Source organism: Brienomyrus brachyistius, unplaced genomic scaffold, assembly GCF_023856365.1.
Source record: "Brienomyrus brachyistius isolate T26 unplaced genomic scaffold, BBRACH_0.4 scaffold117, whole genome shotgun sequence".
In the NCBI taxonomy this organism is placed as follows: Eukaryota; Metazoa; Chordata; class Actinopteri; order Osteoglossiformes; family Mormyridae; genus Brienomyrus; species Brienomyrus brachyistius.
The window spans coordinates 432,846-457,538 of NW_026042392.1; the positions used below are offsets into that span (position 1 = coordinate 432,846).

The 24,693-nt window shown below is 41.6% G+C and overlaps 1 protein-coding gene and 1 long non-coding RNA gene across 7 annotated transcripts in view; both read left to right on the forward strand.

Annotated features, from left to right (window-relative positions):
- The window catches only part of LOC125727767 (armadillo repeat protein deleted in velo-cardio-facial syndrome homolog), a 58,083-nt gene extending 50,346 nt beyond the window's left edge, over positions 1–7,737 (forward strand). For all 5 annotated transcript variants that reach the window (XM_049004677.1, XM_049004678.1, XM_049004679.1 and 2 more), the window contains 8 exons: positions 1,614–1,741; positions 2,290–2,440; positions 2,863–3,055; positions 3,333–3,444; positions 3,632–3,719; positions 3,981–4,072; positions 4,403–4,514; positions 5,159–7,737. In XM_049004677.1, the coding sequence (XP_048860634.1) occupies positions 1,614–1,741; positions 2,290–2,440; positions 2,863–3,055; positions 3,333–3,444; positions 3,632–3,719; positions 3,981–4,072; positions 4,403–4,504 (866 nt within the window). In that variant the 3' untranslated portion in view covers positions 4,505–4,514; positions 5,159–7,737. The remainder of the gene's footprint in view (positions 1–1,613; positions 1,742–2,289; positions 2,441–2,862; positions 3,056–3,332; positions 3,445–3,631; positions 3,720–3,980; positions 4,073–4,402; positions 4,515–5,158) is intronic.
- A 699-nt stretch (positions 7,738–8,436) lies between these two features.
- Positions 8,437–23,413, forward strand: LOC125727753 (uncharacterized). 2 transcript variants are annotated; one of them, XR_007388841.1, is made up of 4 exons: positions 10,149–10,376; positions 10,684–10,839; positions 20,615–20,690; positions 22,788–23,413. It is a non-coding gene; the product is annotated as an uncharacterized LOC125727753 (long non-coding RNA). The 2 variants fall into 2 exon arrangements; XR_007388842.1 differs by lacking the exons at positions 10,149–10,376; positions 10,684–10,839 and adding an exon at positions 8,437–8,600 and having other exon boundaries at positions 20,618–20,690.
- The last annotated feature ends 1,280 nt before the right edge of the window (positions 23,414–24,693 follow it).

Genomic DNA, 24,693 nt, shown 5'->3' on the forward strand with positions numbered 1-24,693 from the left:
GTTGAATTTTCTTCTTTTCTTGTCAAGTTAAGTCACTTTGCAGTGAAGATGGGGCGAGGTTCACCACGCTGTCAAAGACTGTGTGGGTGTCACGATCACGCCGGAGATAAGCGGCGATCGTGCGGGTAAGGAGCAGGCAGGCAAGCGGGATACGGGAAAACGGGGTTTTAATAAGGATAAGCGGGTCAGGGAACACTGGACGGCAACAGACATCAGGAAACATCAATGACGGACCAGGGAAACCGGGGAGACCAGGACTTAAATACACAGGACTAATCAAAGTAACTAGACAAAGCTGGAGACGATCAGGGAAATACACGTGGGTAATCAGGGGGCGTGGCACACACGAGGAGCGGACGAGCCGGGTATGACAGTGGGCAAATAGTGCAGCAATTTACGAATAATGTTCCCAAACATAATGCTTTAAAGAAATTTGTATCATCCACGGTACATAATATCATTGAAAGATTCAGAGAATCCGGAGAAATCTCTGAACGCAAGGGACAAGACCAAAATGGAAAACTGTCCTGTGGTCTTACGGTTCAAAATTTCAGATTCTTATCTGGACACCGCATCCTGCAGAGTAAACGGGAGAGGAACCATCCAGCTTGTTTATCGGAGGAGAGTTCAAAAGCTGGCATCTGTGCACTTATGGGGGTGTATTAGTGTCCATGGCTTGGGAAGGCACCATTAATGCTAAACCATGTATACAGGTTTTAGAACAACATATGCTGCCATCCAAACAATGTCTTTTTTGGAGAAGGCCTTGTATGTTTCAGCAAGATAATGTCAACCCGCATTCTGCGTATATTACAACAGCATGTCTCCGCAATAACAGAGCCTAGGTGCTAGACTGGCCTTCCTGCAGTCCAGGCCTGTCACCCACTGAGAACAATTCAATTGAAAAATACGGAGGCCCCGAACTGTTGAGCAGTTGAAATCCTATATTATGCAAGAATGGGACATTTCACTTTCAAAACTTCAACAACTGGTCTCCTCAGTTCCCGAACATTTACAGAATGTTGTTAAAAGAAGAGGTGATGCAACACAGCGGTAAACATGCCCCTGTCACCAGCTTTTTGAAACATCAAATTCAAATTGAGCATAAATTTGTCATAAAACAATAACATTTCTCAGTTTCGATATGTCATCTTTGTTCTATTTTTCAATTAATTTGTGTTCATGTGATCTGTAAATCATGGAATTCCATGTATATTTGCATTTTACACAGCGTCTCAACTTTTTATGAAACGACACTGTCAAAGAATACAAATAAAATAAGAACAATGACATAGTACAATTAATACAAGTAAACGGTGGTGCAGGATAGTGCGCAGAGACAGACGACTGCATGTCGCAGAAACATTGTAGTCCAAATGCATTTTATCAGCATTCATGGCGTAGGTGGGAGCTGAGACGTCTAATAGCCTGGGGGAATAAAGCTGTTGCAGAGCCTGGTGGTGCTGAACCGAATGCTCAGAACGTTCTCCAGATGGAAAGGGGGTGAACAGGCGGTTTTTGACAGGTGTGAGGGGTTAGGTGTGATGGAGTGGGCTCCTGTTTCGAGTGGTTCCCAGGTCAGGTTATGGTCTTACCTCCCTGTCTGCCCACAGGATTCCAGCTGCTGTACCAGCCTGAGGTGGTCAGGCTGTACCTGTCCCTCCTCACCGAAAGCCAAAACTACAACACCCTAGAGGCGGCCGCGGGGGCCTTGCAGAACCTCGCTGCAGGACACTGGACTGTGAGTGAACTGAACATAGGATGGAGCCGAGGGTTAGGGTGGGTGTGGGGAGGAGATGCTAGATATGTGAGTAAAAGGGGATGGAGCTATGAAGGGGCGTGGCCTAAGTGGGGACAACAGGGGGGGGGTGCTGGGGGGCAGCGCACTCATCTGTGCCTTTTAAGAAGCTGTAAAAGCAGCAAAAACATAATTCACCATTTGAACGCTGTGAAAGGGTTCAAAGGGCATGACTGGCAGGAGGGGGGTACCTGTGTGTGTCATCCGTCAAAGCATTTTTTATTTCACCTTTACTGAAGCTCTTAAGGCTCACTGCTGTCACCTACTGGAAGTAAAGCAGAAGTGCATGACTTTGTTGATGCCAGACGGGCAAGCTACATGCTGTTGTGTGCAGCTTGTCATTACCAAGTAAAGGTCACAGCTGAGTATTTCGTTTTGTAGGGGAAGGAGAAGGGATTGACCTTTTAATGTTTAATAATGATAAATAACAGGTTTCTAGGCATCATTTAGCTGATGGTCCTTCGGTAGCTCTGTCCTGTGTGTTTCCTTAGTGGTCCAGGTACATCCGGGCTACAGTGCGTAAGGAGAAGGGTCTGCCTGTGCTGGTGGAGCTGCTGCGCTCCCACGCCGACACTGTGGTCAGGGCTGTGGCCATTGCCCTGCGCAACCTGGCCATCGATCACCGCAACAAGGACCTCATAGGTAGGTCTGATGGTGATCCACATGAACATGAAGTTGATGGTTGAAAACAAATAAGAGAACCTTCCGTTTTTGAGGGCCGTCTCAAACATTCTCAGGCTTAATGATTGTCAACACAGTTAGATTTAGTCATTTATCTTACTTTTTTCAATCTGAAGGAAGGGTTACGTTTTATGTGTGCGCTATAGGATTTGGGCCCGGTCTTCGCATCATTAGTGCAATGCTCTACGTGTTGAGAAACCAGAGCATAAATAATTCTCAGCTCTCCTCTACCTTCCTGGACTCAGCTGAGCTAAGTAAGGAGAAGCAGAATCGGGCGGGAGGGTGGTGTAATTGACTCAAATGTGGATTTGCTGGGCCGGTCCTCCCTGCACAGATAAATGTTAACATAAAAATGTTGAGATTCAGATGCCGTCTGACCGCAGGGAGCTACGCTCTGAGAGACCTGGTCAGCAACCTGCCCAGCGGGCAGCAGCGGCCGGCCAAGAACCTGGAGGAGGACACGGTGGTGGCCATCCTCAACACTCTGCATGAGATCGTGACGGGGAGCTCTGAGAACGCCCGCTCCCTCATCCAGGCACAGGCCGTACAGAAGCTAGTGGCCATCAACAGGACCAGGTAACGTCTCAGCAGACTGAAGGCCGAGCTCACCTTCAGACGGGGGGGGGGCAACAGTTTGCTCCAAGAAAAATGATACTTATAATTTGTAAAAGTTTGGTTTATTTAACTAGAAACAATATAAAAACTTCCAAATTGACTTAAAAGATGTTCATGTCCAAAAGGGAATTAATTAAAAACAGCCCCTGGCATTAGTTTTTAATTGCTAATTGTTTTGAGTAAAACTAAGTTCTTGTCTGTCCTTGGTGTGAGTCACTTCCTGTCTTCCCACTATCAGTCAGTCGCCGCGGGAAACCAAGGCGGCGTCTCATGTGCTGCAGACAGTGTGGAGTTACAAGGAGCTGAAAAACGTCCTCAGCAGGGATGGCTGGAATAAGAGCCACTTCCAGGTATGGTGGTCTCCCATGACCCTGGCCAACCTACAGCTGTAGAGACCAATCGGACTCAGTTTGACATATTAGAAGGACCTGCAGTCTGATGTTTTCTGGATGGGCATAATGGGGATGGAACCTAAGTGGCATGTAATATTCCTGGACCTGTTCAGTCATGTCCGGACGTCCTCTTGTCCTTCTTTAGCCCACAGCGTCAGCACTACCCAAAGGAACCAGGAACGGCAAGGCCAGCAACGACGACACCACGCTCCCATTGATGGAGAGGAGCCAAGGTCAGCCAGAGGCGGCAAAGCTCACCGTATCGAGTCGAGAGTCGAGAATAAGAGGCGTCTCATTTCATCAGAATTAGTTCATGAAATAAAACACACTAGCCAGTTAAAAGTGACTTGAACCCAGCATGTGCTAGCCATGTGGCCAGGGACAGCAAAGCTAATTACAGAGGATAACCTGCAGGAAAACCTCGGGTCTTGATGTGAGGTGGTTGTGTGCTGCAGTGAAACACCTAGTATGACTACCTGCCTTTTTGTCGGCAGAGATCTATTCCACCACGGATCCAAGGGACCATGAGTGCAGGTACAGGACAGGGGATGTGCAGGCCGGCACTGTGGAACGGGACACGGTTAAGGTACCGCTCATCAGGAACATCTGCTTTTCTCAAGGGGGCATCTCCTGGGTAGGGACTGTGTACCATATCTAAATGGGCGTATTGGTCCTGACCTCGTGCTTTACCAGCTAAGTTCCTGGGTATATGACCATACAGACAAGTTTCACACTCTTGTACCTCTTTGGTCTCAGTGATATTTACACAGTTTTATTACTGCATGAATACTGCAAAATGCACTGCCCTGCATCTACACCAAGGGGAGCTCTGTTCCAAAGCCTGTCAGTCTAGCTTTACTAGTGACGTTACTCTGGTGTTGTACTGACCAAACTGACATTTTTCTTGTTACTCCAGAATGACTCAAACAGGAAGTTCTTTATCAGGACTCATAAGCCATCAGTGAATCTGGTGGATGGCTGTGACCTAAAACCACAGCCTGTTGACTCCTGGGTGTAAATCAGTAATGGTAGGTCTGGTTTTTCTTACTTTCTTTAACTACTGGCATATTTAGCACATTAATCCCAGATTAGTTAACAGCGGGGGTCATAGAAACCTGTTAAGTGTTTAACTTTACAGCCAGCTCACTGATTCATAAGTCCACCAAGCAATCCCACCCAAGCCACCCAATGATAATTCCTTACACATCAGTTGCACACGGGGCTCCCAACCTGTAAAAATGTACCTACATCAAAGTATGTAAAACAGCCATTTATTATGGATTTTATTAACATCTTTTGGGAATGGAAGCTGATCATTTTTTCTGGTGAAATCACAGCAGATCAAATACCACAGCACTACACTAAAAGCTTCCTCTGTGAGAGTAAATTCAGCCACAAATTCTGTTCATGAAGAAATGCCATAGCTCGCCTGTGTGAACTGGTCCCTACACCCTGCTCCCTGCTCCCAACACCACAATTAATGGGCGGCATCCAGAAAGGCGAAAGTGACAAAAGCCTGAAAGTCCAAGCTGGGTCAGAGGTCACCCGGGAATCACCTTCTTGGAAATGCCTCTTTCCCTAAGAGATGCAGAGGTTTGGAAAACAAACCTTTTAATGAAGTTAGAGCCTCATATCAGATCACCCAGTTCCCCTCTCCCCTGCTCCGTTACAGGCTTTGTGAAGGGTCACGTGACATCTCCTCAGAGCGGACAGGATGGTCAGCATCGCCACTGCTGTTGGTGACACTGTCTGCAACCTGATTTGTTTTTTATTAACCGAACTCTGACCTTACGGCAGCCAAAGTGGACGGTACTGCAGGCTTCTGCTGCAAAAACCTACATTCCCAGGTGCACTGTGAAGCTCGCCTCCACTGTGGGGTCCTTCATTGGTCAGGATTAAAGTGGCACTATAACAGAAACAAACAGCTCTGCTGAATGAAAAGGACTGACAAAATAACAGTGTATTTGTGTATAAAATCAAAAAACATTTTGTTATTGTTTGGATTAGTGTATTTTGTCTTTCTACGCAGCAGAGTGAAATCCTTTTTATGTATCTTTTGTTTTGATTTACAGGAATTGCTGTGCAGATGTTTTCTTTTCGTAATGTAATTTTCTAGGAACATCTGAATGCTCAGCGTAATGATGGATGTAGGGGCGAGGAACTTTGTTTGAACAGTAATCCAGAAAACCACTGGGGTGTCTGAAACAGCTTTAGAAGGGGAAACACTTGAGTAAATACATGCTGACTAAAATAAGCTTTGCATAAAGTGTTGCACAAGATTTTTTTTTTTTTCTTTTGCAGTGTTGACTTTCCTGGCGCAGAACTTGTAGGTGAATTAATAAACCAAAGCCAGTGCCGCCTGGTGGACGCTTAGGGGATGACACCAGGAGTGTGGTGATGTCACTGGCGTTATGCCCTTTCAGGTGCCCATAAATACATAGCGTTGCAGAAAATCGCGCAGGTAGAAGTGTAAATGACTTTAATCGCTTGTGCTCGGTCTTCTGTGTTTTGTGTTATGGGACAGAAGTTTTTGTCCCGTGCTTTTCTAGTTTCTTTTGAAATGAGATAATATGACGACAAAAGTAAAATATATGTGCATTAAGGGTTTTATGTGCGGAAAGGCTGGAGCAATGGTGAAACTACTACAGCAAAACCTCTAAACAAGTTATATTTATCTAAATTGTATTATTGTATATATACTGTATCGATTTGTAAGTAATGAGGGAAAAAAATCTAAAGTTTAGCTTAGCTGAGTGGTTTTTCTTAACTGGTGAAGGAACTGTGTTGGAAAGACAAGACAACCAGCATTTTTGTATAAAACAAGTTTTTTTTAAAAAAAAAAAAAACAAGCTCATCAGCAAAACGTCTGTAGAATGTGGAACCGTTTCAAATGGGAGTCTATTTTTAATATGGCGATAGGAAGAAAGCTGATCGTTGCTCACTGCTGTGTTTTCGAAGGAGGAACTCGAAACACAAAAACTTTTTAAAGCGAAGGCCCAGCTCTGCTAGGGGACGCTGTGGAGAAAGCAGGGAGGTGATCAGCAAGACTTACGAGAGACTTAGAAGACTGTGAGAATATGCTTCTTTTCAGCAGGGACAGACACGATGGAAACTGATCTGTTTCATTGTACACCTGTACGACGTTGCCCTTATGTCTCCGATGCATCATTCTAAATATTCTTAGCAAGCATGAGAAGAAAAAAAAAAAACTGTACTTTGACACAGTGTTTTATAATGTTCTTTTTACATGCCTGTTTTTTTTTTTTTTAATGTTTGCTGTGCATTTAGTTGCTTACAGTCAAAGACAGTTGTGTTTGATTTGAGACAGAGTTGCGGTGTCTTAAAATAAAACGTCTTTTCCCCCTCTTTCCTTAAACATTTGGCTGGCAGTGGAGCTGCCAGACTTTCAGTTTTGTCGAACACATGGGGACGTGCTGGCGGCTGTGGTGCTGTGGGTTGGTGACCCTGTGCCACTACAGGCTGTGGCTGGCTGTGAAGCTCGCTGCAGGTTCGGCTCAGGGCCCGCAGTGCATTTGTGTGACAGGCTACCCTGAAGCCTGCAGCTCCCACACGAAACGTCCAAGGAAGCGTGTATCACTTTAGGAGACGAGATGGGAATTTTATCAATACTGTACATAGCAGTAGGTTAGCGCCGTGCAGTCCATGCGGACTCTTCACTTAGCCGCAGTATTGCTTTCACACAAGAGGAATTTGGCGTGTATGAAACAAAAAGAACCTTCTGATTATCGATGCCTATATAACATGGAAATGGTGCCAGAAATTAAAAATATAGGGGTCAGGTGCTGTTTGTGGATTTTAAAATCATTGAAAATATTCTAAATGACTCTTAGTTGCAGCTGTGTTCGTCACAATCAGGTGCCTTAAAGCCATTCGTAGTGTAATGACTTGAAACCACAGAATAAGGGTAACATATATGTACATATACCTATGCTAATTATTCCCATCCTCCCATTCGTGTCTGTTATCTCCCTTTGTTTTCATTTTAGTCAGATCTTCTTGCTATGACACTGTACTATACGGTTAAAAAACAAACGTAACTTTACTCTTTTAGACTAATATATTGTGTAACATGTCAGTGTCTCACTGGTTTAAAATAAGATGTTACACTTACAAAATGTACTGTGTCGCTAATATTCTAAAGAAAGAATTTAAGCTGTATAAGGAATCTGTAAGTTTGTAGAGGATAAAAAGGCGGATGTTTTTTTCCAATAAATATAATCTTGAATACCATTTTGGCTAATAATTATTTATTATAAATTAGTTCAGTTCTATTCAAGGTAATTTATTAGGGTTTGAACTTTGCTAGTAATTTGATTAATGGTGATGAGGCATGATGGCAGAGAATGAGTTCCCTTACAGAACGCAGCTCATAATGTGTTTATTTAATCTCAAAGGAGGGAGAATTCGCGGTGGTATTAGGCGGCTAACAACATCTAAAAAGGACATCTGCCCACTCGGAATGTCAGGGAGCTCTCCTTGTTTTTCCCATGTAAATCAAGTTTGCAAAACCGCATCTCGTGTTTTGTTCATTTTGCCTTGCAATCTGTCGATGTGTGTTGGCTGTTTTGCGCAGACGTTCGTCGTGTTGTCAGACTGATACACCTGAAGGGAGGCAGGTGAGATCCGATGTGTAGAAAAACTTATTCCGGTCGTCTGGCATGGCCTGGGCTGATAAGGGGGCGGACAGTGATGTCAGCCTTTGCGTGCTGACTTCAGAGGCGCAGCATATGCGTTCCGCAGGCTTGCCGGCTGTCGCTCCCACATCCGCTGAAGTGCTGCCCGCAGGCCAACTTCCTCTGTCAACAGGAAGCAAGGGCGTCCTTGATGGAAGGCAGGTGAGTGACACGCCTGCAACACATGTTTAGAATCGCCTTCCAGCTATTTTAGCAACGTGCACATTCTCCCCGCAATTACTGCCGCTACCATCAGGCTGACGAGTCAGTTTATAATAAAAAAATATTTATTTGTACTTATTTCTCATATCGAGAGTTGCCTGTCGCAGCTATATCTGAATTGCCGCTGGTCACCTTACGAACTGGAATGTGGCAAAAACGACGCCGAGCAGATCTACAAAGTGACCTGCCTGTTTTTGGGTAAGACCCACACGCTGCCCTGCCAGTTGCTATAATAACAAGGGCCAGGCCACCACGTTTTACAAGTTTAACAGTTGTTGAGCTACTTTGGGGTCAGAGGCATCGCTGTCCACATAAGTAATCGACAACAGTCTCTGACAGACGAGGCAAATACGGTCCGTTTGTAACCCGTTCTGTCTTCGATGAGCCTCCCAAAAGCACCTGTTGAGAGAGTGGGGAGCAGACCATAACTGTGACAGACAGGCTGCCGATGAGGCCTTGACTGAAACGGGTGGTGGTGACAGTCAGCCGGTGATCAGAAAAAACGCTGTCAGGCTGGTCCCGACAGCTGAGTGACACCATGTGCCATGAGCCTGCGGGCTTGTTCAGATCAGAACAGTCACTCAGATCAAGGATACCATTTGCCACCTCGCTCAACGTTTTAATTTTCCAAAGTTAAAAATTTGAAAGTAAGTAATATATATAGCCACCCATCCTTCTTCTAACCACTTAATCCTGGCAAGGATTGTAGGGAGTTTGTGTGTATATGACATACACAAACAAAAAAACGTTTATTATTCTCATTATACTTGTGAAGGGAACTTGGATAATGTAGCCAAACCAGCAGGGGCCCAGGCCCCACACCACCCACCTCAGGCCCCACACCACCCACCTCAGGCACTCCTGTTTACTTCAGTCAGCATGTCAGTCAATCATTTCACCTAGCACTGGCAGCCTGAAATATGTATTATAAAAGTGTATAAGTTTTTTTGTGTTTCACATAGGTTTCATAACACATTCCTCTCCAATCATTCGCACTTAATTCCACTCTCTGGTTAGTTTTTTTAAAAACCAAATTAATTCGATTTTGTGTACACTGATATAGCGAGCAGCATCTTCAATAATTTTAAAGCGGTGATTTGTAAATGCGCCAGTAGGTGGCGGCATTGTCATTTCCCAATACTTCCACCAATTACCTAAAGTTAATTTGTACGTAAAATCCTCAAGTAATTATTTTGAACATATATTAAATCCGTGTGACAAATAAGTTTGGAGAAGGCCTAAGGCGGTCACAACGAGCACAATTAATGTACAAACTCTGTAAAGACGCTTTCCTATAAACCGCACTCCCGTAAGAGAACGAAACGGACAGCTTTACGGTACCGGGTTCAAGGTCAGAGTCCGTGTTTCGTGACCCGCGACTCAACGGTTAATGAACGAGGTACGCAGCTGCAGCCACACGCCCTTCTCAGGCCAAGCTGTTCGGGTTTCTGCTTGTCCACGGCGCGTCCCTTCCTGCAAGCGCAAAAGAATAAAATGATAATCATGTCATGATACTCCATCAGTACTATTTCAATCCTGATGTTGAATAACACAATAGATAAAGCGATAGCTGTTTCCAAAACGTACTATCGAGAATACTATTAAACGAAATTAATATCTAGAATGCTTTAGATTTTAAATGTAATAAATGTCTAGGCACGACTTTGACAAGTAATGGCAGACTGCTTATAATAATGCTTATTCGTGTTTTTGTTGTGTGAATTATGCATAAACAGTAAAACTTAAAACAAAATTTAGGTGAATACATTAAACACGAGTTTTTAAAGTGCAGTTTATCTGTTTAACATGTTTGGAGACAAAACATCCGACGCATATATTTCTGCAGGATTTAAGTTTCATAAGTCAGGTATATAAATGTTATAAATATAAACGAAATGGAGAACGTTTCTCTTTCTCTGCGCATGCGTCAACCCAACCGGAAGGGGCCAGAGTGGAGGACAAGGGCCCGAGAAGGTTGGCTGCAGCCGTATATTATTGAGTTTAGATGTTTTAGAAAATTAGAAAACAAAAATTATTTGTGTATTTCGAATAATCAACAACCATCTAACTCCGCTCAATTACAACGTAAAAAGAGTAATAGCATAAAAAATAACATTTTTCTGAGGTTTCCGTTATTTCCCGAAGTCGCTTAAGCAATTATCGCAATATTCGTCTCCTCTTTTTGGCGTGAGCTCGCCTGGGGATTGCCACTTTTAAGTGTTTTCGGATGTTTTCTCACTAAACAAAATGTGTTTAATTAGCCTCATTAATCACCTCTCAGTTCGCAGTACAGCGTGACTCCGTGAGCGCGAGCTCCCTCGTAATGGGTTACCCACCCCCCGGTGTGTCCGGAGACACACAATCACGGAGTAAAGAGCAGTTTAAAAACCACCGATAATCCCTAAGGCTTTTTCCCCGGCACCACAGGAATAAAGAAGTAAGTTACTATGTGAAATCCTGGCTCCCTTCATTTCCGCACGCCGGCTAATAGTAACCGGTGACCCAAGGTACATTCAGGACGAGGTACCTTTTGTTTTTTCTGATTACCCTCTTTTTTGCCTAAACAGTGGATTCTTTCGTAAGAGTACAAAATCGTACGTGTAAGAAACCATTATTCACTACAATGCAACACATATGATCAAAGTCAGGGGATGATTTGTTACACGTGTTAGGATATTTACCGTGCGTTTTCGCGGCTAGATAAAGATATCGGTTCTTTCATACATTTCTGTAGGAACTTATGCTGGCGCCGCGAAACTGGTCGACAGGTTTCCCCACAGCTGCCAGGAGAATTGGCAGGTCTCTAGGAGTGTGTTTGACGCGGGGTCGTTAAAACAGGGCCGTATCTGACCTTTACAATATGCTTTGCAGTCCAACAAGCAACATAGTGAAGTCTGTTGGACAGCCACCGATGAGTTTGATATACATCTAATATATATATATTTAAATGATTATAAATTGTATTTATCCTTAAACAGTTCTTTGAGGTAGTACACAATTGATGATTTGCAGCAGATTGCTCTTTCCCTTTTTATCCATTGTAATCTCATGTGTGATCAGCACATCTGCACATGGACCTTTTCGGCAGCTCCATGGACTTAACTGTCGTTCTGTCACCGAGCCAAGATTGAAGACCCACCTTTCTCCCAAATTGGGGGTTTACAAACAGAGGTAGCTCTCAACATGTTTCTGGAAAGCCTTGCGTTCTCAGCGGATTAGGGACCTTTCCATCAGACTGAAAAGGGATAAAAACATTGAGGAGTACTGTGTTTGTTCAGTGTGATTTAAGAATGGGTTTGTCTGGTTCTGCTGGTCGGGCATTCTTTTTTCCATTGTACCTGACTTTAGGCACATATACACATACACGTGTAAATTCTCTTCTCATCACTTGTCAAATCCTGGATTTGTAAAAACCTGAAATGGCATCTGGAATTGTTAGAGTGTACAAAGTGTTTGAAACGGTGTTCAAATTAAGTTCTAGGGCTGCTAATTGAATCATGGCCTGTATAAAGGAAGGCCTGTGATGGGTATTACCAAGTATTGTGTTTAAACGTTTTCCTCCATCAACTAAGGAGCCATTAAAAGCAATGCATACATATTATGAAACCCATAAAAGATGTCTAGCACAGTACATGTCAAGTCTTGCATACCTCAATTTAGACTAGTCCCATTCCCTGTTATTCTTTCTTTGCCTTTTGCTTTTTATTTTGACTTTGCCGTACGTCAGCACCCAAAATCGAATGCACTCAGAGTTCTGTTTGGACAGATTTTCTTTGACAGTTTGCAAATATATGGGTGGGCCTGTTTCAGGGATAAACATGGTGCTGTGACAGGAAAGAAATTGCTCTGGCTGTCAGATGCCCTGATGTGTGTGATGGCCCCTTTCCTCCCATTGCCCCTCTATGTACAACAACTCTTTAAAAATGGTGCTATGTTATGCACACTGGGCTATGTAAGAAAATTCCCTAACCAAAAATTGTCCAGCAGAATCAGGAAACTACAGATGCTCCTCTACTTACGAATGAGTTGTGTTCCGAACAGTCGTTCGTAACTTGAAATGTTCGTAAGTGATTATTCAACATCATATTAAGGTTATACACAAGTACAAATAACTAGGGTGTTGGGAGTACGCATGTTACGCTGCTGCACGGCGGGAGTAGCGGCCAGAAGTCATACTAGGCAGAATTAACCCACAGAAAGAAAAAATTTATGTTGCGGACAGGAAACGTGAGCGCAAGTAACATAATTTGCACTTAGTCCTCTTTGTTCGTATGTCTGAGAGTTCGTAAATTGAAAGTTTGTGAGTAGAGGAGCGTCTATTGTTATCCTGGAGGAAATTAACTGGTTATTGCTGGTTGCAGTTAGGGTAGTTTTGTTTGAAGTACTTTTTAATTTTTTTTTAAACTGATTCTATTACTTTAAATGCACATGCCTGTATTGCCTCAATTACTTTTGAATCCTGTTTTGATTTTATGATTGTTTTTGATAGTCATTGTGGTTTTAATAAGATGCCATCTGATCTAATTAGCTAAATTCAAGTATTGATGCATATGTTCATCTGTGTGGAAGCAGAACAGGAAATTGGTTAGGATAATCTTTCCAAAGGAGTGAAGGGGCGGCTGGCACCACATTAATTTCTGTTCAGTGGGACTCAAGGGCAAATATGAATCAGTTTCGATGCTTCAGCCTATTTGCAGTGCAGCAACTGTACTGTAGTGCTCCTTCATTGGCTCAGATTTAAATAAACTTTGGTCTGCTCTTTTTTTTTTTTTTTTTAGGCAGTAACAGATTATCCTTTGCTAGAATGGAGGGCCTCCTGAAGCCTTTTGCTACATATTTAGGAGATACTCTTTTTAGAATTGGCTCCAAATTCGTAATTGGATGTCTGCAGTTGTATTCTCAAGAATCGGCAGATGATACAGAAGATACGGATGATACGGAAAACAAGGCCGGAATAATAGCAGCTCATTTTTTTTATATATATATATTTTTTATATATATATAAAATTAGGTAAAATTAGGTATACCTCTTCGACTACTTTTTGAAACATATATCCACATCAGCCAATAATTTCTCAACAGCCCAATGTATTAAATCATGCAGGTACAGGACAGGAACTACAGTTAATATCAATCAGCAGAATGGGGAAGAAAGTTAAGTAACTTTAAACATGGCATGGTTCTTGGTGCCAGGTTGGCTGGCATGAGGATTTTAGAAACTGCTGATCTGGGATTTTCATGCAGAATCATCTCTAGGGTTTACAAAGAAAAAGAAAAAACATCCAGTGAGATCTCTGGGCTGAAATGCTTTTTTGATGGCAGAGATCCGAGAAAAATGGCCAGACTGGTTTAAGCTGAGGGAAATAGTAACTAAACCACTCGTTACAACCAAGGTATGTGGAAGAGCATCTTTGAACACTTGTGTCACCAGGTGCCTCTCCGGTCAGCTCAGAACAGGAAACTGAAGGTATAGTGGGCACAGGCTCGCCAAAATTGGAAATGAATGGTAGACTGAAGAAAAAATCTTGGTCAGGTGAGTTTCAATTTCTGATGCAACATTCAGATGGTATGGTCAGAATTTGATGTAAACCACATGAAAGCATGGATCCATTCTGCCTTGAATCAACAATTCAGGCTGGTGGTGTAATGGTGTGGGGGATATTTTCTTGGCACCCTTTGGGCTACTTGGTACCAACTGAGCATCGTTTAAGTGCCATAGCCTGCCTGAGTATTGCTGCTGACCATGTCCATCCCTTTTTGACCATCCACCAAACTTCTAATAGCTATTTCCAGTAGGACAATGCGCTGTGTCACTAATCTCATATCATCTTGGACTGGATTCCTTAACATGACAATGAGTTCACTGTACTCAAGTAGCCTGCACAGTCACCAGATATCAATCCCGTAGAGCACCTATGGGATGTGGTGGAACATGAAATTTGTGTCACAAAGGTGCACTCAACAAATCTGTAGTAACTGTGTGATGCTAGCATGTCAACAAGGACCCAAGTCTCTGAGAAACTTTCAAGCACCTTGATGAATCTACACCATGAGGAATTAAGGCAGTTCTGAAGGCAAAAGGAGGTCCAATCTGATATTTGTAAGCTATACCTAACGAAAAGTGCACGTACACATATTTTATCCTTTTTCAGTAGGCTTTTGACTACTCAGAGTCTGGAACTTGCTGAAAGTTTTGTATATCCTAGTATTCTAGTCTTTTTTTGGGACTTTATGCTGTTCTCATTGGAAATATCGAAATGCATATTTATTCTTAGTTCTTAATTCCTGTTTTTTTCTTTCTAGAAGGCACAGATCACACGTGGAACTGCATGAAAAGGATCTTTGAGGGATTTTTCAGCTTTTGCTGACAGAGGCTGTCATGCTGGCTGTACTTGTCCCACGGTGTAAGCCTTTGTGGTTCTAATGGCTGGGCTTTGTTTATGAATGGAGGAATCTGACAGAGGCCCGGTGGTGTGCCTTTGTTGGCCATAAGCCATAGGGCAGACCCAGGAAAGGGGATAGCTGTAGGAAACGTATGTCTCCAAGTATGCCCATTCTGGTGCAAGTCCCCAAATGTGGGCAGCGACAGAGGGGCTGTTCTGACTTTGAAGGGCATTGGGTCATCTGTGATGTTGAATGATACCGAGCAAGGAAAAACCAGGCTTCCGGCTGTAATGACGTGAAGGGGTAGCGGGCTGTCCTAATTGGACCTAATTATAAAGCAGCCGTTGACAGCTGACCCAGGAAACGGACACACTGCTCCTATCTGCAACCTTGGGGTTTAGTTACAGAAGCTCTCTGAGCAGTTTGGAGGAATAGATCTATGGAGGAATAGAGCTTCAGATGTCCCTCAGCAGTTTTTTTTTTTTTTTTTTTTTTTTTTTTGTATTCAACAATCTGTTTATGTTCATGAAAAATAAAACATTTCATTTTTAAATTACATTTTTATTGTGTACTTGACCAGTTGGCTTAAGTGACTCGCGATTTGTTGAGAGCCAAGTTTTAGCTTCTGAGTATGCCTGGTTAAATTGAAAGTACTGGAAGTGGCCTCAGTCATATGATAGCATTTTTAATTGAAATCTCCAGAGTTCTGACCCCATCCAGAAGTTAGGTTTTGGCTTTGTGACTAAACCTTACACTCGGATGCAGACATCTGAAATTATGTTGGTCACAGATCATTCTTCTATTAAATAATCATTTTGCTGTAGCTGGAGAAAAGATTTTGGAAATGATGGGTTTGTTTTTGTGTTTCTAAACTGTCAGTATTTTACGTCCTCCTCACTTTGACTGAATACTTTGATACCAAATCTCTGCACCTCTATGAGAACGCAAACTGGTGATAGCTCATGAAGGAGAGGGAGTGACTGGGAATTAAATATTTTAGTCAAAAACTCCTTTTAGAAAATATGTAGATAGTGGCGTATTACTGGTAACAATGTTTTGGGTGTGTCAATAACTGGTCTGGCCTTTGTTCAGATAGTTTCTGTGCAGACAGGTATGTTGCTGCAGTGTGTACATTTCATTCTTTACCCTTAAGACAGGAAGCTGAGCTTGCATCATCTGTTAGCATGTCCTAAAGTGTGTGTGTGTGTGTATATATATATATTGCATACAGTATGTGACTAGGACAACATGATACTGGAAAATTCATAACAATAATCGAAATTTCTGAAATTAATATTTTAATATAGTCAGTCAAAGGAGTTTGTCAAATAAGTTGGTGTTGCTGTGAGTTATACCAACACACACTCGCTTTTGCTGAATGTTTGCTTCTCTCTCTCATTTACTGTGTTTCTCACAAATGCATCTGAGTGATTCAGACAACAAGGAATAAAGTGATTGGCGCAGAAAGTGCATGCAGAGCTCATGCGAAAGCAGTAGCAGCGTACACTATAATTTTTTTAAACATACTATATAATCTTATTAAAGAGGTAAATTCAAATTTCTAAGCATTTATTTTCTTAACACTGCTGTCGGCATCCTTGTGATGTGACAATTGCATATGCATAACATACAATTTCGATATTAATATTGCAGCTCTTGTGATCTGCTGCTCAATATTAACCTCCCTATTTGATATAGTTTGATATTTGCAAACTGCATTGGGATGGAATGTCACATTTATTGTTAATTTTGCTCAGTGAGGCCCTGCCGAATACTTTCTTGGTAGCGGAATGAGGTTCTGTCCTTATGATGTTATATATTAGGTATATGTGGTTTTATTGTCCATATGGGCTCTTCGCTAACCAGAAACGAGCTGCAATAGTACTGCACTATTGACCTGCTTCTTGTTGGCTGGCAGCTTGCGTGAACGTGAGAAAGAATACACCGATCCAGCTGGAATCGTGTTCATTGGCTCATGCTCCTCTGCCGTCTTCTGTTTCAGAAGTTAGGGTGATTCTGTTCTGAGCATTAGCATGCAGCTTGTACAGGATGCCTCTTCAGGGGCTCCAGCATGTCGGCACCAAACCCCAGGTGGCATTACATCACAATTGAGTGAATCATCTTGTCAGGCACAGTATCCCCTCAGCCTCACACAGAGCTGTTGAGTGCTGTTTGGAAATTTAGGGTTTTCTTTTAGCTCCATTTATTTGCTGGTGTGTTCTTCAGAGTTTGTATTTTTCTTACTCCTGAGCAATGAGTGTTATTTGGGGGTTACCAGTCTTGTTAACCTACATAAAAGGGGGGGGGCAGGAAATATTTTATTGCAAAAAGTTATCTTGTAGCCTAAGGGCTGTTAAATTTCTATTAAAAAGGTATTTGAATTTTTATGGCATGTATCAACTGAATTATACATTTATACTTCAGGCCTAGCTCATCATCATGCTATAGGCTAAGTCTATTGTGTGCAACAGACCGTGAAACGTAAAACCTGTAATGTTAGCCTACAACTGTCTTGAGTGAGAAATGATGAGGAGATGATAATATATAACACATTTTTATTTATTTAGCTACCCACAGGACAGGAGCGCCAGCCAACAGGTAGTAGCCTATTCTCAGTTTATTGCTTATGAGCCAAGATCCAACATGGACTTTTGCCAAAGATTATATAAACTCTTTCTCATGTGCAAGATATGATTTGTAGTCTAACCTAGACCCCTGTTCTCAATACTGTAGCAATATTAAATGAGTGCATGATGGCAAAGTCTCTGGAATTTGGCTTAATGTGCAGTGGGTATGAAATCCACACACAGAGCAGGATTAGCTGTATGCTTGATGTTCTGTTGAAAATGGTTGAAGTGCTGCTTGGAATCTCGCAAAAAAATGAACCAGTTATTTTTGATATTGGTAACCACTGGATTTTGTTCTGTTATTCAGAAAGTGTTTCCCATTTGGGATGGTTTTTGTCGAATTGCTGTGTCTCATACATGTATGTCTCAGAATAAGGCTATACCAAAAATTAATTTTTTCGTTCTCGGAAATAAAGTGACCCACATACTGGTCTAGCACAAAGACAAAAGCTATGAATGAATGGCTTTATTGTCATTGCACATGGTACACTGGGAATACTGCCCTTGTCGGTGAAAGTGTTACGGATTGTGTCCGGGGAAACGGAATAGATGCCGTGAAGTCAATTAAACGGGGGTTTACTTGGGGAAAATCACCAAAATGCAGGACAGAAATGTAAGCACAAACTTCAGTGACCGGACAGGGGAAAGACTCGGAAGCACTTAATACACAAAATTAACAACTATAGACAGCTAAGAACACCAGAATTCCACACGAGGTAACAAGGAGGCGTGCCACAAGAGAGGATCAGAGGAGCAGGCCATGACAGAAGGAAAAGAAAAAAGACAGAAAGGATACAAAATACAGAAAAAATAAGAATATAAAATAAACAATAGAACAAATGGAACACTAAGTAAACAGAATATAAAATGGAATATAAATATAATGTAAACATAAAAATTGATAAAAGAAAGCAGGTCTTTAGTTTTGTACATATTCCCCTCCTTGAGATTCAGTTTCACAATAATAAATATGAAAATATTGCACATTTCAGCAGTGTAAGAAAATATTGCACATGCTAATCGGTGAAGTCAAACATGTAAACGTGAAGCTTCATTATACATTCTGTCTTAAGTATGGTGTTCGTATGTGTGCCTTTTTTAGTGTTCTTAAGCAAGTATATATGTACTAGCTACTTACCTGATTACTTACTGAGTTTGCTTTGCTGGGGACAGCTTACATGACTAACAGATTCCTCTTGTGTTAGAGCTGTGTGAGATCTTAAGTCAGGTGTGACTGTCTATTTGAGAGATGATGACAGCAAGCACAGGTGTGTGTCTGCCTTCCTCACAGCCACCTTGAACATCTGAATTCACAGGTACTTTTACATACTTATTGCTTCTCCAAAGTTGCTTGGTATCAGTAAATTTCCCCTAGTTATAAGGCGACTACAAGGAGAAGAATGTGTTACTGTGTGTGTGGCCAAGTGTGCCCACAATGTGTTTAAAAAACCTGTTGTTTTAACCTTGGGGCATTTTTTCAGTCCCCACAAAAAGAAACTTAAGTTTTTTCAAAATTTTTGAAATATTAACACGCCAAAAGAAACCAAACAAAATACAAGACTTACGATTACGGTTAGTGCTGGGTAGAGGTTGAGGTTGTCATAGTTGGGATTGGGGTTATGCCCATTGAAATGGAGAGACCCCACAAAGATATAGATACCAAATCTCTGTGTGTGGGGGTCATGTATAGATTACATTGTGGGGACTAAATGTCCCAAAATGGGGGGGACCATTTTTTTGGATGCAATCAAAAACCTAAAAACTGTATTTTGTTCGGTTACTTATAGTTAAGGTTAGGGCTGGGTAGGGGTTATGGTTGTCATTGAATGGACAGTCTCTATTAAAAATATGAATACAAACAGAGTGTGTGTGACTAGAGAGAGATTATTAAAACATGTCTTGGACCGTGTGAGTGAAATGAGAAGGTGGCTTTGCAGGCTAATGCATGTGAAGTCAAAGGAGACAGGCTATATTTCTGATTAGTTATCACTTCCTTTGATCTGTGATTGATGCCAAAAAGTTTCTCAACATGTAGCATCATCAGCTAGTTTCAGCTAGTGTTTAAGTGTTGCAAGGTTCGAGAGCTCTTATTGGCAAGGAAAAAAGAATTCTAGAGGCTCGTTAACAGTAAGGGATGATGGATAGTGACGACTGATTTCTTTGATGCCTAAAGAATTTGGGTGTGGTGTAACTGATAATATTTATAAAGCTTGCTAACTGCAAAGTGTTTTTAGCTGGCATTGATATTCTACGGTTGCCATCTGTTGGTCGCAAGAGGAGAGGCCTGGATAATGACATAGGATATGGAGTGAACTAGGGCTGGGCGGTATATCGGATTTTTACAGTATCAATTTATTTTCAAAACAAGATATAGTATAACACAGTATTGTTTACATTGATATACTTTCATTGTTTAATATTAGGTCAGTATTAAAGATATTTGAAACCAATATTATTCCTTCCTGATTGTAAATATCACGAGAGCTTCAATCATGACATTGCACAGAACTCACAACTAAAATCAAACCATTCAGTTAATCTCTCAGTGGCAAGATGGCAGAAGGGAAAGGTGAGGAATCATAGATGCTGGGTTCATTTAGTTTTACAACATTGCCAAACTGCACACAGGTTAAAAGTATTGCGATTTGTAGTATTTGTTTTATTGTATTGAAGGCTAATTTTGTGCCTAAAAATTAGGATCTTTACAGTTAAGCACACTTTCAATGATTGTCAGGCATCTGTTTTTAAAGCAATTTAACCGAAATAGGTTTGAAGGTTTTGTTTATGAACATTCAACTCAGTTTATGACATTGCTCTCAAATCATGAGGGGGAAAAAGGAATCTGTTGGTGGATATAGTGGAGTGAGATGCTTTTTGTAAAGCTGCTTTGACTCATGTGACGGATGTAGGCATAAATTTATCCTAATTACTGAACATTTAGCCCACTTCATATATAACACAGTGATATACTGTGTGTCACTATTGTAAGATCATCTAAATGTGGTATTTGGTCCTTTTACACTTGCAAGTACTTAACATAAAGTATTAGTGCAGAGCAAGCTGGTGAAATACAATCAAAGCAGTGCGTGAGACTGCAGTTTTTGTTGGCCTCCTTCCCCTCAGGAGTTCCTATGTTGGAATTGTTTAATCTCCCCCATGTGAACTGCTACACAACGGTTGTCTTTCTTTTCTCTCCCAAAGCAGGATTTGCCTGGATGAAAGACAGACAATTCTTATACCATCCATTTTGATTACATCCAATGGACCAGATGCCCAGGTACAGTTTAAGTACAGTCAAGAACCATTTATTATTTAGATAGCGTCTCTGGGGAAAGCAGCTGGAGATGCATGTATTTATACCTGAAGTCTAATGTTTTATGAATATGACACAGTGGTCTGGTTGAGAGAGATTCCCTCCCAAGGGTTCCTTAAATCAGAGGCGATTCAAAGGAACTCATCCTTAACAGTGCCATGTTTTGACTCCGCATGTTTATCCATCTCCCTGACTGCTGACGGGATCTGTCACTGGTGTGGGTAAATGGTTGAAGCTGCACAAAACCCCCGGTGCCCAAGGATCTGGGCTTGTCTGGAGGCAGCTCCAAGAGATCTGCTGCTAATTTTAGATTGTGTGCTGCATGGTTTGCTTGTGCCTGAGATTTTGGATTTGGCTTAGAATAATCAAAAATGGTTAGACAGGTATTGTTATTGTCAGTGATACAGGTGTGTGGGTCATGTCAGAATTGTGGTTACATTTTGAGTCAACTTTTTGTCAGCAGTGATGCAAACACTTTGCACATGTGCACTTTTTTTATGTAGTTTTATTAATAAATATTAAACATTAATTTCTGTGTCCATTATGGTCTTCAGCTGTTACCTCTTACAAAACCCCACAAATATAGATGATGGCTTAGTCTTGGTACATGTGACCTGTTCCCACTGATGTGAAGGGCTTGGAGTTGTATCCTAATTTTTTTTGAATGAAATGCATATATATGTACAACTTGTATATAAAACATTGATCTGTTGCCTGGTTCCATTCACAAGATAAGCGCCCTAATTTTTTTTTCTAAAAAAATGTTGTTTGAGCCTCAATTGAAATTAACTCTACCTGCTTTCAAACAAAAAATACTATATTGTTTAAAGGGGTGTAGAAGTTATGAGGTTCTATACTTGGGAAAAACAATGAAAGTGTACATTAATTTCTCATTTTAGTCCACTACTTTCTTTAAAATTAGCATAACGTTTGTGAATTGTTTTGAGGAACTTTTTAGACTTTCCCCTTTGTCTTGCAAGTCCTGGAATAACACTGGTCAGGTTTGCAGGCCACATTACATATATTTATCGTCTACTGGAAAAGAGGAGCTCCAAACCCATAATTTATTAGTGACACTCTTGATCACAGCACCACACTCTATGCTTTTGATTAAATTCTCGTTAATAAGCTGAAGTTGGATCATCTCAGTTTTGCCAAAATATTTTTTTGCCGATGACTCCACAACACAACGTAAAAGCAGGAAAAAAACCTTCATAAACCTAAGTCACCATTAGCAGGCCAGCAAATCTAAATGTGTGAACTGGAATGTGTATTCTTTTTGTTTTTTTATTTATTTTTGACTTCACTTTACTGGGATTCTGTTTTTGCCGTGAAGAATTTCATTTGCCTTTTCAAATACTACGTCTTGTCACCTCTTCCTATGAATTGAAAGTATCTGCAATTGTCACTAGTTGCTGAATTAGGCGTCGGACTTTGGCATACATGGATCCACATGAAAATAGTTTCTAGTCATAAGAATGATACAGCACGATGGTGTTCTTACTAGCGACTATGAAAATGTAAGTATTACCACCAAGATGTCTACTGTTTGCCCTGTGTATAATATGTTTTGCATTAAATGTATGTTTCCGTATACTGTTAGTTTTTACATTTGCACGTTCACCATTTGCAGTGATGTCCGGGTCTGATGTCAGTGCTGTCGATTTCCCTGATTTACTTTGTGATAAGGGCACCTCCTATCAAATCAGTTTTATTTATGAAATGCACAACAGGATGCAGCAGCAGATGCAGACTGAGTGCTAAGTAAGCTATGTTAGTCAAAATCAATTGTCAGTCATTCTATTAACATGCAAGTAATCTGTAATGCTGACATGATAGTGACAGATGTAGTAATTCAATGGTCTGGGTCAACTTATGATTGGTTCATTTTCAGTGTCCTTACCCCGTCAGTATTTCTCAAAAAGCTATGACAAAATTGCATAATAGGGTATCCCCTGTTATACATGCCTTACGCATGCTAAAGTTTGAGGGCATGGGCATGAGGAAGGTGAAACTGAGGAAGGTGAAAGTTCCACTCCCCATCATGCTCTCTTTTTATAGAGGCACCATTGACTGTCATCACTGGCTGTATTGCTGTGTGGGACGGAAGCTGCTCTGCCTCCTACCGTAAGGCTCTGCAACGGGTAGTGAATATAGCCAGCAAGATCATGGGCACCTCCCTGCCCCCCAACACGGACACTTTCCATACCCTCCTCACCCGCAGAGCCATCAGCATTGCTGGAGAATCCCACCCCTTACACTCGCACTTCAGCCTCTTGCCTTCAGGAAGAAGGTACCGGACCCTCCAGGCCCGCTGCACCCTTAAACAGCTTTATCCACCAGGCTGTCAGAAGACTGAACTCTGTCCATTACCTTCCCACTCTGCCCCCTGCCCCTAGACAGTAATATATTCACTGACTGCCTCAAGGACTGTTTACATTCATACCTTTCCGCAGCTAATTTGAATTTGACTTATATGGTTGCTACCATCTGCACAACTACATTATCTACTGTTATCATTTGCACAACTGCATTATTTATTGTTACCATTTACACTTTGTCGATTATGTCTCTTGCCTTGTTAGTTTGTCTTGTGTCTTATCTGTCTTTGAATTTGAATGGTATTCACAACAGTGAGCAAGAAACGGCATTTCGGTTCTCATGTATGTCTTGCACGTAAAATATGAATTGACAATAAAATATCTTTGAACTTTTTTGAGCTACTATGAAAATGCTTTATGCATCTTTGAAAAGCACTCACTTTGCCTTCAGAAGTGCCTTAATTCTCCATGGTGTGCATTCAACAAGGTACTTAAAATATTTCTCAGTGATGTTGGTCCATGTTGACGTACTAGCATCACACAGTTGGTGCAGATGTGTCTGTTGCACCTTCATAATGTGAATTTCCTGTTCCACCACATTCCATCGGTGCTGTACTGGATTGTGATTCTGGGGACCATTTGAGTACAGTGAACTCATTGTCATGTTCGAGAAACCAGTCCAAGATATGAGCTTTGGGACATGCGCTGGAAGTGACATGTGACATCCTGCTGGAAGTATCCATTAGAAGCTGGTTATACTGTTGTCATAAAAGGTTTGGACAATAATACTCAGGTATGCTATGGATTTTTAAATGATGCTCACTTGTCACTAAGGGGCACAACGTATGCCAAGAAAATACCCACACCATTATACCACCATCACCAGCCTGCATTGGAAATACAAGCGTGGCTGGACTGGCCATCTTGAGTAGCAGGCAATTTCCTGGTAAGCCCCCCCCCCCCCCCCCCCCCCCCGCCCATTCTGCAAAATATTTTCCATGAAGAGTACTCAAGGCCATCGGAGATCCCAATGTCCAGACCTGAAATTTAATCCCAGTTCAGCCCTGAATACAAGGCAGGATTGATCCATGTTTTTGTAAATTTTCAAAGTTGGGGTGTAGTGTTCCTTGGGAGTTAAAGCTGAACTCACTTGGAGGATGGGGTTCATGGGCTCATGGGAGGTGAATAGAAGAGACTGAACTCACTTATCCACATCTGTCGTATTTAATAACGTATCTTGTTAAAGCTTACAACCAGCTGCTGAGCTACCTGCTTTTAATGTACGTTCTCAACTAAAACCCTCCATGTAACAACACTCAACTGAATCAAGTTCTATCCCTCACCAGTGACGGTCTCTCCGCATTACTTTAACCTCCATACAAAATAAAATAATGAATGATACAGTTCCTGTTCTTACACTTTCATGTGGTTTACGTGAAATTCTGACCCTACTATCTGCTTGTTGCAGCCATTTCTAAAATCCTCATGCCAGCCCACCTGGCGCCCAGAACCATGCCATGTTTAAAATTACTTTCTTCCCCATTCTGCTGTTTGATATTAACTGTAGTTCCTGTCCTGTATCTGCATGATTTTATACACTGGGCTGTTGACAAATTATTGGCTGATGTGGATATATGCTTCAACGA